This window comes from Carya illinoinensis, chromosome 1, assembly GCF_018687715.1.
Source record: "Carya illinoinensis cultivar Pawnee chromosome 1, C.illinoinensisPawnee_v1, whole genome shotgun sequence".
Taxonomy (NCBI): domain Eukaryota; kingdom Viridiplantae; phylum Streptophyta; class Magnoliopsida; order Fagales; family Juglandaceae; genus Carya; species Carya illinoinensis.
The window spans coordinates 47,965,584-47,981,395 of record NC_056752.1 but is presented as its reverse complement, the minus strand read 5'-3'; the positions used below and the strand labels follow the sequence as shown (position 1 = coordinate 47,981,395).

Sequence of the window (15,812 nt, the reverse complement as noted above, 5' to 3'; positions counted from 1 at the left end):
TGATTATCATGCGGAAAAAAGCCATCTTTTCATTCTATATTTGAAGGGGCAAGAATAGGGGTAAAATATATAGATATGAAGAAAGATATTTGTAGTGAAGGGGGTGAAAGCGTTACGTAATTATTTTAAAATAAATAAATATGAGATTTATATAAAAAAAAATTAATTTTTAATAATGAACGTTATTTTTTTTTAAAAGTGACTGTACGTGTTTATACATTTTATGTTATTCTATAAATTCTATAAATAAGATTATGCGTAATAAAATGGTTTTTTTTTTTTTTTTTTTCCTCTAAATCTTTTTCGTTGATGTCTACGAACTTATAACATCGAATTGGATTGTCCAGAACCTCGAAATCTAATATAGACAATCCTGAGTTGCTCAATTTGCACTGTCCCAAACGCATTGCCATCGGAAAAATTAGTTGTATTAACTACCATGTTCGGTCTACAAGTTTCAGGATTCGGCGAAATTTTGGGTATTTTTGGGCCAGTTGATGTCGCCACCTTCGTTTAGAAGGGGAACATGGTTTGTCTGTGAAACTCGAGAATCGGAGTGAATATAACTGTGGGTTTGACTTGCAACAGAGAAGCCAGGGTTGGAGGAGGTGCGGAGGGTGGTTGTTTTGGGTCAAGAGGAAGGTGGCGACTTGGCAAGTACGAGGTTTGATTTCAACATTCACAGCATTGATGTTCCTTCCTCTGTAGTTGCACCCATATTTGTGTGTTCTTCTTGCGTGAAATCTTCTTTGAGTGAATTAACATCAACCCTCATAGTTTATTGCACTTCATTATCCATCATTATATATACAAAAAAAAATTTCACTTTCTAAACTCAATTTCCAAAATAGAAACCTCATGTACCATGCTTAGAGGAAGCCTTCTGAATCTTCTCAGTATGTGAATATATTGTCGAAGAAAGAACAAGCGCCTGGTCTATGTAGTAAGTTGAACAAATTCATATACTGATATGGACCAAATTTTGATTTATTGAACAAATTTCAGTCACAATGCTGCCTCAAGGTACTCACATTGACCTGCTAGCAATATCCTGTGAATCAACGTAAATAAAGCAAATTTCATACTTTGATCTTCATGCTTTTTTCTGAAAATGTCTACCGATCTATACCTGACTATCTTACTTCAAGGAAGATGTGCTTGATTTGCTCTTTGAGATTCCTGAGTCCACAAGGAGTGGATCACTCATAACATCCTGCAAAATGTACTTTAGCAATGTCATACATTCATAATTGTCCAAACTCAGGACTTTTACAAGTTAGTCAATCTGTTTTTGTGCAGAGTCCATAATATGCAATGGCATGTTTTTTTTTTCTCGACCCTCTAAAGTCTTAAATAAATTCTAACTAATAGCAAATTAAATGAACGCATTTGAGGTCACCAAGGACGGCCTTACCTACAATTAAATGCTTCCCCTTTAATGCGTTATTGATGATACTGGAGACCACTTTGATGATTCTATCATCCAGTTTTATGAGATGTTCCTTCCAGTACGCTACCAGTCTTAATGACAAATTGAAATATATTTATTTGACATTTGTTTATGTCTTCTTGCTCAGTTATCAATGATGATCTCATAGCCTGCCTGCCATAGGACGGTCTCCAAAGACTTTCCTGCAGCACCTATGGTAGGTATGCTTTTTTATTGAGTCCAATGGTTGCTCTTTTTCCGAAGTATATAACTTTCAACAAATGTGTTAATATTTTGCATTATGGATAACAGTTTCAATCTTCGGTGTAGATGGGTGTTCTTCCTATACTTGTTTTTGTGATATTAGGGTCCATTGACTGGCCTTGTTTTTCTTTTCAAGGAATAATTGTCTACAGCACAAAGAAAACTATCGTATTGCCTTTTATATGGTTACTTCTTGATTTGGAGAAGATTTAATTCCATTCAATGCCAAGTTAAATTAATGGAACGGTATCATGGCTGATTCAGTGTCCAATGCTCCGGATAATCTACCTTTTGGAACTTACCTGTTGCACTAAGACAATGCTTTGATTTGGAGAGAGGCCAGCACTGCCACCTAAGAGGACGTGGTTCATCTTTTCTTCAGCTAGTTCTTTCAGTCTAAGGAGCTCTGGCAGTACTTCCTTGCAAAGATCTGGCCTGTCTTTTCGTCTGAGCTCTGCACATCGAAGTGATAGCTTTGCAAAGCACAAGGCTTCTTCTACTGGCCAATCGGTCACAGCTGGGTCCAGCATCTCTGTGAATTTGCCTTTCTCAATAGAGTTTCCAACATAGTAAGCCAGGCCCATTGGGGGTTTGGCTGTTAGCAATTGCAGAAGCACGATTCCCAGGGAATATATATCAGATTTTACACCAAGCATTCCTGTTTGTTGATATTCTGGATCAATATAGCAGAAAGTTCCGGCTGTTGACGTCATGTGGTACTGTGTTACATTTTCAGCCACTGCAGGTACAAGCCTTGCCAATCCGACATCACTAATCTTACTGACATAGTTGTGGTCTAACAAAATGTTTCCTGGCTTGAGGTCACGGTGTACCAGCGGCTCTGGCTTTGTCTGATGGAGAAAGAGTAGCCCAGTGGCGATTTCTGCTGCAATTTTGAACCTGAGTTGCCAAGAGAGAACTGGGCTGTTTCCTTTCCGGAAAAGGCGGTCATCTAAACTTCCATTAGCCATGTATTCATAGACTAGGATGCCATACTCAGGACATGCTCCTAGAAGGAGTACCATATTGGGATGTCTTATACAGCTAAGTACGTCAATCTGCAATAGAATATTCAAGGAAGATGTAAGAATCAACTTTCAGTTCTATATTGGTGACTTTCTTGTCATATTGAGGAGGAAGCAGTTAAGAAAATGAAGTTTCTAATCGGGTAGTTTCACAAGCTATTTTGGTAGAAAGGAAATATTCATTGTTGTAAAGTATTAATCATATGGTTATCATTGCAGATCCTACCTCGAATAAAATATTTGAGCTGTTCACCGGTTACCTTACCATATACACCTGCTTTGTAGCATTCTGCTCAATGTATGATGTGAAATTCTAGATTGAAAAATGGTGTTTTCCTTTCTATTGTATTTGTGAAAGGGACACTACAGTTCTCTCTTACTTGACCAAGTGGTCTTGTAGATTCTTATAGCCAATGGCATCAGCATCTTTCATTTATGACAAGCGTATCAAGTCTATATAGCCAAGGCTACTTGAAACTGTGGTGGATTTTTATTCAACTAAAATTCATGTATCAATAACCAAAATTGATAATGCATGTTGTAATCTGCTGCTCTGCATATATTGTTTCAATTGGTTTTTTGGTTTTATCTTTTTATTGCTATTTTGATTTTGGATGGAGCTGAGTTGTGTTGTCTCAAGTGTTTTATTTGTATCTGTTAGGCAAATGATATTCTTGGTTCCTCACCTCTTGCTGAAATTGTGATCTCCCTTGAGCAGCATCTGGACGCAAAAGCTTGACTGCAACTGGCGTATGATCAAGGTAACACCTAAAGACAGGGCCATAGCCTCCTTCCCCAATCTTGCGAGACTCAGCAAAGGATTCCGTTGCATCCTCAATCTCTTCAATGGTGTATCTTCTGTATTTGATATCACTTTGGGCTAGACTATCTAATACCTTCCTCATTTGCTCTGCTTCTTTGAGAGCTTTGATTTCTGCATTTGCTCTTTTTTGTGATTCCAACTCTGCAATCCTCTTTGCTGCATCAGCTGCTTCCATGGCTGCCCTGCACCTGGCTTTCTCTTGCTCTGCTATTGCCAGTGCAGCTTCCTCTGATAGTCTTGCCTCTTCTAATTTTCTCTCCTCTTCAAGTCTACAATGTTGCAGCTCCATTGCCTATGGTAAGTACAATTGCCTATGGTAAGTACAACATTAGGTATTATCTTTGAGTGTTGAGAATGCGCATAGTAGAATTGTTTTTTCAGTACATTTTGTTTTGCTGTAAGGGCTTCGCTGCATGCTTTGCTGTACATTTCCATTGTTTGCTTTAGCTCTAGCTTCAACCTCCTCATCTCAGCTTCCACTTCATCCTGTATGTTTTTAATACCTGTTAAGTGGAAGTTATCTGACTCAAACAGTAACAAAATGTGGAAGTCATTTGGTGACCTAAACATAATACCATCTTTTTGAGCAACATTGGTACTTGAAGGTCCACACATGTTTTGGCTATGTGGGGTAGGCTATTGCATTCTTATAATCCTCTTGGGATTTAAGATATGTTGTAGAACATTGAAAGTTTTTTTTTTTAATGTGAGATTCATAAGAAATGGGAGTATTGGAAGTATTTCATCTTCGTTTATATCAAAGTATCCTCTGTATAATTTCTTCTACTCTATCTGCTGTGTATTTTTGGAATGGTATCAAAGAAAAATTTTGCTTATCTGGGAAAAATTTCTTAAAAAAATAGCAAGTTGTGGAGGGATATTTTTTGTTCAAGCTCTCAGAATGGACATGGCAGGCATTTCCATTGGCTCCTAAATGGCTTGATTTCTCTAAGCTTCCTAGAAAAAGGGAAGGGAGGGGGGGGTGGAGGCGCTTGTTGCACCACCATTCATCCTACTATGAGAAACTTCAGAAATATAGAAGTGTTTAGTTGGTTTAAAATTTTACATTGTATCTGAATTTAGCAAATCCTCAGGATTTATATCACTAAAAGTGAAATAAACACAAATATATTATTATATGCAACATGTTTGATAGTTCTAGGTACAAATATATTACATATGCAACATATATTATTGTCCTAGGCGTTGAGTTGGGTTGCTCTATACTTTGGCAAACCAACCAAAAGAAACCTTAAATTGTGGCGGTTTCACCAAATCTAGGTTTGAAAAATTCAGCACAAGTATGCTCCTTGAATGAAATCAGGCTGGGTTAGGATGTGGAGCTTAGCGCCCTTGCCAAGTTGGAATTCTGCTACACGCTTCCACCGTATACATGATAGCGTGCGCAATACCAATTCAGAATAATATCGTGCAAAAGATAGATAACTAACTTATAGAGTCATAAATCCTATTTTGTAAAACTAGTATATTTCTTTAATTCAATGAGTAAATCTTCGTTTCTGAGGTCTTTAATGCAATTTTAAGATTACTCACTTGATTGTGCGTCTTGCTCTCTTGCATCTGCATGTTTGAGAGCAGATACCATTTGTTTTATTCTCTTGAAATTCAATGAACAGAACTGTTACTTTCTCCAGAAATGGTAAAACTAAAAAGAATAAACTGCCATTTTTCCCCATCTTGAATTTGCTAATACAAATTAATGACTTGATCCTCATCTTTTCTGTATATGATCACTATCGAACAGATTACCGTTATCGAATATTTCTGGTTACTTATGTCACACGTGCATATGGTTGCTTACGGCATAGGATAGTTGATAAAAAGAAAAGCTGTTTCTAAGAGGATCATACCGTTGCCAAGTTTTGCGACGACCATGAAGATGATGTTCTACTGCTCTCCTGTGAGAATGATAAATCGTGCAAAAAGTTGGGATCGTTCAACTTGGGTCTGAACTGGATTGATCCTGTGCTTTGATCTGAGCTGGTTGAAAACCGCGAGGTTGGGGCCGAATCAGAAAAATCGTATAGGGAAGAAGACGTCTGATCAGTGCTTGGCCTTCCAGAACTTGTAAAGGATATGTCAGCATCTGATTCGGACATGTCCAGATTGCACCTCACATTCAAAGCTCTTCCTCCTTTTGTGAATTGTGGCCTGTGTTTAGTCACGGAAAATGGCATTCAAACCTGTATTCCAGCACTCTTTTATGTTGATTATTGTTCCCTCATGTGTGTACATATAAACTTCTGGTAGATTAATCAAATTATAGTCTATTCTGATCATTCTATATATAATCCAATCTAATGATTATAATAAAAAAAAAAATTGAATCAAATATAATCAGATCAAATGAATTGAATGGAACAAGTTCAATTTTAAAAGTTCTAACATAATCTGGTCATGTATTTAGATTTCAAACGACTAAAACTCTTCAGGGTGGTGCTTGAAATTCAAAGTGCTCAACTTGCCAAGAAGATAAAAGAATCTGCTCACAATCGTGAGCTTTCAAATATCAGCCAGTTGATGCTGAGCAGAGCATAAGAGGCAGTCAAAATTTGATTATCAAACAGCTAATAAAAACAAAGGAAACATAAAGGCATTCTCTCTACCTCTTGTCCCCTTTTAAGAATTTAAACATTGATTATGCTGGAAGTATGACAGGAGTTCGCTCAAATTTTCATCTGGATTACTCTGTCAGTTCTAAAATTTGTAGAAGTTTCTAAAAAAACCATCAAATTCTTTTTTCATTGTGGACAGATGGACAAACAACGATCGATATCCACAATAAAGCTCACTGCATCATATAATCTGTGATTGGGGAAGTCTATCCTGACTGACCTGACTGAGTCATCGCATGAGTTTCGAGGCTTGAATGATGTCCTATCAGCTTCATATAAAGGATGAATATTTATCAGTACTTAATAAACAGAAGTTGAGGGAAGTTTGTATTTGACATCAGAGGAACAAACCTCTTATATTCATGCTACGTCTGGGGGGTGTTTCAGGAGCTTTTACAATGCTGTTACTTAGTTTCTGAATATGGTCAAGTAGTGGAGAAACATAGGGAGCCGGACGAGCAGCATTTCGTACAGAAGAAACTTTCCCTTTGGAGACCACATATACAGTGCAGAAATCTGGTGCCCCTTTGGATACACTACTCGATACGCTTGATGTCTTGAATCTGCATAAGGGAACTACTGGAACTAAGCAAACTAGCATTAGTCAATGCATATATAGAAGCTAGTATTTTGGATGTATTTCTGAATTTCAACATAATATACTGTCCCTTGAATGACAGCCATACAATTAAGTATTGAACCTGCTGCCTCAATTTAAGCTTGCCCACAAAACATGGTTCGGTTGATGTGATTCCTTAAAATAATTGAAACTAAGATTTGAAAATATGTTATTCAATTGAGATGAATTACTTGAACTTCTTTTATAGTATGAATTGAGTGGGTAAATTCCAGTTGATTGAGGATGACAACTAACAGGAAACTGGACCTGCCTGTCTGTAAACTTTCTTCGAATATGGAAAAAGTTCTTTTTAAGTAGAAAAAAAAATGTTGATAATGATTACTTTGTTTAAAGCATCTCTTCAATTTACTCAATTATTTGAATTTTGTAACTTGGGAAGATCGTGGTTAAGTGTTTTCAAATTATTCCAGTTAAAGATTGAATAAGGGAAGGATGATGATTCTAGTTTGCTAATTTATTTTTTAAAAATTAATATATTATGTAGCTCTAATAACATTGTAATACTTGGAAATAAGAATGAAAATGAGAGTAGTCTGTTGCTCAACACAGTTTTTCAAACCCATGCAACATTTTGACGATTATCCTTCGATTATGTCAAAAGATTTAAGGGTTGTTGCTAATGGTGCTGAAGTGAATATGCAATATATATTGGTGAGGCAATTACCTAATAAATCCATGTCGTGACGCACCAAGAACGCAGTTCTCTATTGCAGCATAGGAAATGAACTCTGTCAATGCTTTTACTGTATCCGTGTCTTCGAGTACAACATCCAGGCAATGTATCTGAGACAAAATGTAATCATACATGTGAGCAACAACTAACCAAAACAAGTAATGGTAGAAAGAACATGATGAAGCTCGTATCATCAGGAGAAATACAACATATTGTCATATACAATGGCTCTTTGGCCTGAGAACATTTCTCATCGCAGGAAAAGACAAAAGAAAAACAATCGGGAACTCCCCAAAACCAACGTACGTCTTTACGAGCACAGTAACAGTGGAAGATGAGGAATAGATCCTTGGTTTCCTTCTCAAGTTTTTGTGCGTGTGGAGAGGCAGCTGCTTTGCTGCTGTCACAAATTATGAACTGGCTGCCCCCATCTGCAGCCATAAAAAGTAACTAGAGTTCGTAATCTTGCATTCAAAGGGAATAATAGCTCATGTTAGATATAGTCTAGAATGTCTAAGTGTTATGTAATCTTATGAATTCCATATTTATTCATTTTTAAAAACCCTTTACATAACATTTACACAATCTATTACCTGTAAGTATAATTTCTTATCAGGTAAAATGATAGAAGAGAAGACGCAGAGAGGTAGTAGCATTGCTAGCAAGAATGACACCAAAAGCTTTGTTGCTTGGATGCATGTAATTCACATTTTGAACCGTTCCTATTGATTTATGCTTTTGCTATATATCATCAATGTATATATTATTGTTGAGAAATATTAAACTTGTAAAAAATATTATAAAAATAAATTTATAAATTAACGTGTCTTTAATATTTATCAACCAATAAAATTTTTTCTAGACGAAAACGGGCAAGGGTTTTAGGACTACACTCTTTATAAGTATTAGTAAGGAGAATTTTTCTATTGGAAATTTTAATTACAGTAGAAATTAATGAAGTCAAAAGTTTTATATACTATTATAATAATAATAATAATCATTATTATTATTAAAAGCTTGTAAAAAGGACTGTATTAGATTTCCTCAAGTCACAATAGAATAACATATTAAGATGAAAGGAAAAATTTATCTCGCACCAACTTCAAACTACGTACAAGGGATAAAAATACATAAAATGCCATCAAACTTTAAAACTAAACGTTTGCCATATTAAAATGTTAATATACATTTTGCATAAAAAAATAAAAAAAAATAATTTTAAATTATGTAAAGTATATTGTGTGGAATGATAAGTAGCGTTTTTGTGAAAAAACACGGAGAGGAGATTTAATTTATCTCTTCATTGTACACTTTTGTTGAATCATGGGGCCTTTTTTAGAGAAAATTAATGATATTTAATCCATTGCAAATGGTAACAGTCTAAGCTTAGAGAGAGAGAGAGAGAGAGAGAGAGAGAGAGAGTTACATGGAGATGAGGATGCCCTGAGAACAACATGGATTAGAACAATAGTTTGGCCCTTGGTGAGAAGATTATCAATCGCCCACCTGAGAGCTGCTTGGCTTCCCTTCTCCTTGTCTACGGCAAGTGCAATAAACCCATGATTTCCTCCTGCACTGGTCTTTAACCCAACATTTCCTCTTTGAAGCCACATTTTCGTTTGTAGATACAGATCAAACTGATCCTACTGTGAAAAATAACATAATGCAATCTTTTAACAACCTTTCACAAACAATTCCAGGTGGTGCGGTGACCCAGAAATTCAGAACTTGGAGAAAACTTTTTGGTCTTCACGTAACTTGACCACCCTCAATGTGTTATTTAGTAGACCCACCTGAGAGCCTCAAAAATACTCTAGAATCTGTTCAAAAAATAAACTAAAATTCAGATGCCTTTGACCACTTCTTATCTTATATATCTTTATCTCCATTTTCTGTTACTGCTTTAGAATAAGAGCCTTCCAAAGAGTTTGAACAACAGAGAGATCATAAATATAGCAAACATACCCCCACAATTCTCTCTCTCTCACACAATGATTTCACTCTCTTCCTCTCCATCTCCCTCTCCCTCTCCCTTTCTAAATGTGGAAAATTAACCGTGCATGGACATCAGTCAGCAAATGCTAACAAACGAATTACAGGGGCATGCAACAAAAGCCATATATATATATATATATTTGAGTTTCATATTCAATATCCCTCGAACAATGCTCCCCCTATCCAGCTCTTGCTATATAAAAGGTCTTGTGGATAAATTTCAGTGTGCATAGCACCATTATTCTGCAGAAATGAGTCTTACTTCAGGAGTACTGTTGAGTAAATTTTACAAGGGAAGTGGTTTTTCAGAGGGTGTCATATGTAAACACAAAAATGTTCTTTAGGCAATCAATGCAATCCATAAACTACCGAAGTACGTAGTTATTACTTTCGGAATTTGGTCATTCTTAACATAGGATCAGAATCAATATTCTCACTCTTTTATTCGAGTCATTTTAAGTACTGAAGGGTGCGACTTAGAATTTTAATTGCATGTATAGATGAGCATGGTTAATAGTAGGTTATGGTCGTCCAGATCCAATGTTGAAGGGTTGCTGTACGTTATCATGGCAATACTGGTTACCCCCTCTTCTATGATTCTATGATTTTTTTTTTTTTTTGAAGTTAGATTCTATGATTATTTATATGATCATAAGGGTGATTATAAATAGCATTACTGCTTTTGCGCAGAACACCTATGAAGTGTAAACAAATACCCTTCTAATGTACACAAAGATGATACAAAAGTGAAATACCAAATTAAACCTAAGGTATATGGAGAAATCATTAATCATGTTTTAGTTTTACACACCGAAGGAATATACATCCCTATCGTTGCTAACATTTAAAGTATATTCTCCCACGCTTTCTCCCTCCTTTAACTCTTCAATCCTCTCAACAGCTTCTTTCATACACAATCTTCTCTCCACATCCTCCTCACAACAACTCAATCCAATCTTCAAAAGCTTTAGAAGTTCACTTTTACTATCCCTTGCTCCCCCCATGTCTGAATCAAACACTTCACTCGTCCGCTTTTCCTTAATCATTGTGTTGACCCAAGAAGCCAAATCCGCATTAGGATCATGTGCTTGTGTGAGATAGTTCTCGGGAAACCTTCCTGTTAAAATCTCCAAGATCAGTATTCCGAAGCTCCATACATCGGTCTTCTTTGTTATCCGGCCATGTTGCGCGAACTCAGGCGACTTGTAAGCAATCATGGTCTTTTGGGCAATATCTTGGTTGATCACAGGGGTTAGAGCATAATCAGTCAATAAAGGATTGTAGGATCCGTCTAGAAGCACATTGGAAGATTTCAGATGTCCATTGGGTACAATTAGGCTATGGATTGCATCATAAAGGTAAGCCAAGCCACTAGCTACGCCTTTGATAATTCTCAAACGGGTTGGCCAATCTAGTGCAGGCTGTTCTTCATTATGATTGCCTGAACAAACGAAAGAAACGAAGATGTGATGAGTCTAAACATGGCTATTTGCAAGTATGCTTATTGACACATCCAACTCATTATTGATGCGTATGCCATCAACGTTAGTTACCTTAACAAATCGGTATGTTCGCGCGAGAATATTGAATGGTAAGTACCTTAAAAGGAGCACAACTTAAAAGGCAAGAACAAAACGTACGTACCATGAAGGGCACTAGCTAAGCTTCCATTCTCAACAAAGTCACAAATCAACAGCTTCTCATCTTTCCTATAATAATATGCCACAAGAGGCAGCAAGTTGGCATGACTTAATCTTCCCAGCCTTCTCATATGCTCATCTAACTCCCCCCTTCCCACATTGTTCATATGCTTGTACCTCTTTACCACCATGGATTTCTCACCCATTATCATGGCCCTGTACGAAGATCCAAATGTCGCACTTCCCAAAACTTCAGCTGAGGATCTTAGCAAGTCTTCCAAACCAAACTTCTCTCTGTCCTCTCTCAAGAATGACAACTTCCCATATTCGGCTTTACTCGTATTCCCACTCTTCTCTGGCAATTTCTGTTCCGCTACTATGTCTGTATGGGTAGCAACATTAATCTTGTTTTTGTCTTTCAACGTTAATGATCCATCTGCTGGTGATGATTTCTTTTTCAAGTTTAATATGAAGAAAAGTGCAGCAATTACTGCTATGAGAAGTACTACAATTATCCCAATAAGGGCGATTTTTAGAACTGGTAGTCTCTTACGATAGTAGTCGCATGATTCCAGAGGTGGGTCGCATAGATATTCATTGCCTGCATTTTAGTTGAAATATGAATAAGATTCCGCAGTCCTTGGAAGAAAAACTTGGACTATATACATTATTCCAAAGAAAAGTTTACGTTTCACATACAAGCATTAATTCAGAGGACTCCTTTTTTTTATGGATAATTCTGCAATGGTAACAAGTAATAACCCGAAAGCGCAAAGAAAATCCAACTTATAACTCCCGAGATGAGATTATAGAGGACAACAACTTTTCAAGATCCTATTCATCCACTTCTTGCAATAACATGTTAATGAATTTCATTCTAAATGGAAAATTAGCCAGCTTAAAAAGCTAATGGGGTAATGGCTAAAATGATTACCTGAAAAACTGTCGGACTCGATCTTGCTCAAGCTGGCAGGGATCGGACCCTCCAAATTATTGTTAGAGACATTAAACTCCTTGAAATTCTTCTGCTGAAAATTGGGTATTTGGCCTTCAAATTTGTTTCCAGCAAGTCCCAACATGAAAAGCCTAGGTAAGGCAGCAAGGGATGAAGGTATTTTACCCGTAAACTCATTATTTGCCAAAAACACTTTCTGCAAGAAACTCATACCGGCAAAGGCATCATCCGGAATCTCTCCAGAGAAATGATTATACGATAAATACACCGATCTCAATGCACTTAGTTTCTTAATATCAGGCCATGGGCCTGCAAACGTATTGTTCATGAAGCTTAAGGTCGTCAAGTGACGCAAGGAAACAAGAGAATCCACGTCTATCGTACCCGTCAATCCACTATTTTCGATCATCAAACCCCGAACACTCCCTTTTACACAAATTACACCAACCCAATTTCCCCTGTTTCCTTCACACGGGCTTACTTTAGGATCCCAGTTGCTGAGAGCGTTTGCATGCGTTACAGACTTCTTAAACTTCATGAGTATCTCCTTGTCTGACGCACCAAAGGATGGCACGACGGTCCATGACAGCATGACAACAAGGGTGAAGAATATGAATGCTGCAGGGCTTGGTGCGCGCCTAAGTTTAGCCCAGCGCGCACCCGTTATCATTTCTGCGAGCAGCCTGAAGACGGTGCCGCCCGTGTGATCACGGATGGCTGGAAAGGCAAAAATGGGCTTACGGTGGAGAAGACGAAGGGAGCGTCAAAGGCCAAGAACCGAAAAGGGTGGTACAAAGGAAGGCAAACCAATCAACACGTAGTAGTGAATGATTTGCAACGACAGCTTAGGGAGAGGTAGAGAAGTAAGGATGGCCTTCAAATTTGTGAAGAGTGTTGGGGTGGCTTTTCCCAATAATAGACCAGTAAGAAAAGTTTAAATTATGACCCAAAATATTCGGAAATATTGCTGTTTTAGTATCTAGTTTTTGACCAAAATGATAAAAGAATCATCACTAAACAACCTGTACCTTCAGTGTAAGATGGAGAAGGCACTTACTGAGAGATCTATGTAGTAGTAAAGATGATTGAAGAGATTTTTAGACCGCTATAATGAGATTTAATAATATAATAAAAATAAATTCACAAACTTATATGACTTTATACGATATGTTAAATCTATTTGTATAATTTAATATATTACATTAAGTCATGCTAGTTTATAAATTTACCTTTATATAATCTGTTAAAAACATTTCTATTTTATTAATCACCTTTGATGGTAGAAAACCAAAGACTGGGATGGTAGAACTCCCAAAACATGTACACATGAGTGCATGCTATACATTTTGTTGGTATTTTTTAATAGATTGTATATGTTAGTTAGATATTTTTTAATGTAACTGTTGCATTCCTTAGATTTTTTTGTTGAGGAAGTTTTAAACCAAATTATTCAAATTGCCCATGTTAAAAATATTCGAAGTTGGTTTGCTCGGACGAGGAAAAAATCAAGTCTAGCCGTTAAGTTGTATCCTTTTCGAATCTAGAGGTAAGAGATCGGCACATGGGATCTCAAAAACAAATTAACGTATAGTTTTTGATTTTTTTTTTTTTTTGAAAAAATAGTTTTAGGAGATAGAGTACTGGGGTCTACGTAGGAAAAAAAGAAGTTGAAGTTTTTGTCTAGTTTACGAAGAAAAGAACGTAGTGTTTAGAGATTATTGAAAAATTTTCAGATAAAATAGAGGTGTTATTTTTAGAGAAGATTTGGGCTCAATCATGTGTATAGAGTTGGTTTGAATTATATCACAATCAGTTGAGTTGTTGTATCTTGAAGGAGACGAGTCAAGAGGAGGTCTGCTATATCGGTTCATTCCAAACTTCACATACTGTAGATGGCTTGAATCTTTTTAAAAAGAGCAAAATTTCCATGCCTTAGTCCAAGTTAGCCGTTTCGTTTAAATTTTTTTATTTTATTGTAATTTTTATTTTATTAGTGTATTTCTTAATAATTATAAGGAGATTCATATGGAACTTATAAACGAAAAATCCATGGAAAGCGTTAAAGACCTCAACAAGTCCTTTTTTTTCAAGAGAGTTTATTTCAAGAGATGGAAGTGCAATGTGCTCTTCTATCTAAGCCTTCTCAATGTCTCTTATGTTCTCACTATAAAGATCCTAACAAAATCATTACCGAGAACATGACTGAAGTACAAGTGAAAGCTCATGAAGAAAAGATTGAAAACTATACAAAATATGACTATAATTGTCGATGTTACCTTTTAAATTGTCTTGCAGATCAATTTTATGATTTCTACAATGCTACTTACTCTTTTGCCAAAAAAAAAAGAAATTTTTACAGAATAAATATGATACGAAAGAAGCTGGAGCAAAAAAATATGTGGGTCAAATGGTAGATGGAAAGTCCGCCGTAGTGTAAGAGCAAGATCTTCAAATGGTTGAAGTAGAAGTTCGATCCAAAGGCATCAAGATTGGAGACAATCTAATTGTTTGTGACATCTTTGATAAGCTATCACCTTCATGGAAGAAGTTTCAAAAGTCAATACGCCACAAACAAAAGGAGACATCTTTGGAGACCTTAATTATGCATATTTGGTAGAAGAGAAAGCTAGAGATTAAGATTTTTTAATGCTTCAAAATGGAAATAAGACTTTCATGACGAAGGTAAATTTAATTTGTGAAAATAGTGGCTTACCCAAAGGTTAGATTTCAAAAAATAGTCATTTAAAGCTGCAAAGAAAAAATTTCAAAAAATGTAGTAGATCTCACAAAAAAGGTTCTCCGAGCCAAAAGGAAAAGAATAAAAAACCTCCTTCACAAATCAAGCTTGTTTTGTCTATGATAAAAATGGACATTTTGCTTGAATTTGCAAATTTTGAAAGTAAGGAGATAATCTTCAAGTAAACATAACTAAGGAGCCATTTGTAGCAATGATTATAAATATTAACATGGTTCAAGTTGAAGGGTGGTGGGCAGATTCCAATGCCAATAGCCATTTCTGCTATGATAAAAATTAGCTCAAAAAGTATACTTCATTTGAAGAAGAGAAAACTATTATGCTTAGTGATTCAAGCAAAACCAAGGTCTTAGGGAGTGGTGAGGTTAAGCTTAAATTTACCTCTGGATGTATATTAACATTCAAATATGTGCTCTATACACCATTTATGAAGAAGAATTTGATGTCAAGCTTTCTATTCAACAAAGTTGACTTCAAGCAACTTATGGAATTTGATCAATATGTTATTACTAAAGATAGAGTCTTTGTGGGCAACGGCTATGTTTGTAATGGAATGTTTAAATTAAAAGTTGATAATAAAGTATCAATTTTTTCTGTTAATATGCTTAATTTCTACTTTAAATTTTAGGCATGCACGTTTATATTATATTAATAGTAAATATGTTGCAATCGTGAGTAGTTTAAGATTAATTCCCAAACTGCAAAAGGATTTTTAGAAATGTGAAATTTGTAATCAAGCAAAAATTACAAAACGGCCTCATAAAAGTGTTGAGAAAAATACCAAATTGTTAGATTTAATTCATATTGATTTTTGTGAATTTGAAGGAATCTTAACATGGAGAGGAAATAGATATTTTATCACTTTCATTGATATTTTTTAAAATACAAATATGTTTATTTATTAAACAATAAAAGTGATGATTTTGAAAAATTCAAAGATTTCTTCTATGGAGTTAAAATCAATTTGATAGAAAAAT

At 35.8% G+C, this 15,812-nt stretch overlaps 2 protein-coding genes and 1 long non-coding RNA gene across 13 annotated transcripts; 1 reads left to right on the top strand and 2 right to left on the bottom strand.

Annotated features, from left to right (window-relative positions):
* Positions 1 to 283: 283 nt before the first annotated feature.
* Positions 284 to 5,844, top strand: LOC122279199. 10 transcript variants are annotated; one of them, XR_006229514.1, is made up of 5 exons: positions 284 to 664; positions 1,578 to 1,646; positions 1,830 to 2,438; positions 2,530 to 3,838; positions 5,307 to 5,844. It is a non-coding gene; the product is annotated as an uncharacterized LOC122279199 (long non-coding RNA). The 10 variants fall into 10 exon arrangements; XR_006229517.1 differs by having other exon boundaries at positions 2,515 to 3,838; XR_006229516.1 differs by having other exon boundaries at positions 1,830 to 2,776; positions 3,437 to 3,838.
* Positions 972 to 9,279, bottom strand: LOC122279189 (U-box domain-containing protein 35-like). 2 transcript variants are annotated; one of them, XM_043089607.1, is made up of 11 exons: positions 8,917 to 9,279; positions 7,797 to 7,921; positions 7,482 to 7,600; positions 6,529 to 6,740; positions 6,398 to 6,446; positions 5,413 to 5,713; positions 3,926 to 4,027; positions 3,405 to 3,833; positions 1,996 to 2,751; positions 1,130 to 1,213; positions 972 to 1,051 (listed from the first exon to the last, which is right to left on the bottom strand). In XM_043089607.1, the coding sequence occupies exons 1-10, from the start codon at positions 9,101 to 9,103 to the stop codon at positions 1,139 to 1,141; spliced, it is 2,355 nt and encodes a 784-aa protein (XP_042945541.1). In that variant the 5' UTR covers positions 9,104 to 9,279; the 3' UTR covers positions 972 to 1,051; positions 1,130 to 1,138. The 2 variants fall into 2 exon arrangements, with proteins under 2 accessions (XP_042945541.1, XP_042945532.1); XM_043089598.1 differs by having other exon boundaries at positions 972 to 1,213.
* Positions 9,280 to 10,237: 958 nt separating this feature from the next.
* LOC122303166 (pollen receptor-like kinase 4) lies at positions 10,238 to 12,921 on the bottom strand. Its single transcript, XM_043114801.1, has 3 exons — positions 12,060 to 12,921; positions 11,130 to 11,726; positions 10,238 to 10,926 (listed from the first exon to the last, which is right to left on the bottom strand). Exons 1-3 carry the CDS (start codon positions 12,748 to 12,750, stop codon positions 10,289 to 10,291), a joined length of 1,926 nt encoding a protein of 641 aa, XP_042970735.1. The 5' UTR covers positions 12,751 to 12,921; the 3' UTR covers positions 10,238 to 10,288.
* Positions 12,922 to 15,812: the final 2,891 nt, after the last annotated feature.

Excerpts from the sequence above, each read along its gene's own strand:
- LOC122279189 (XM_043089598.1), bottom strand. The coding sequence starts at position 9,103 with ATGTGGCTTCAAAGAGGAAATGTTGGGTTAAAGACCAGTGCAGGAGGA. Across the intron at positions 4,028-5,412 it reads CGTCGCAAAACTTGGCAACG|GATGAAGTGGAAGCTGAGAT; the intron begins GTATGATCCTCT and ends AAAAACATACAG. Across the intron at positions 2,752-3,404 it reads GATCACAATTTCAGCAAGAG|ATTGACGTACTTAGCTGTAT; the intron begins GTGAGGAACCAA and ends ATTCTATTGCAG.
- LOC122303166 (XM_043114801.1), bottom strand. The coding sequence starts at position 12,750 with ATGATAACGGGTGCGCGCTGGGCTAAACTTAGGCGCGCACCAAGCCCT. Across the intron at positions 11,727-12,059 it reads CGAGTCCGACAGTTTTTCAG|GCAATGAATATCTATGCGAC; the intron begins GTAATCATTTTA and ends ACTAAAATGCAG. Across the intron at positions 10,927-11,129 it reads CTTAGCTAGTGCCCTTCATG|GCAATCATAATGAAGAACAG; the intron begins GTACGTACGTTT and ends TCGTTTGTTCAG.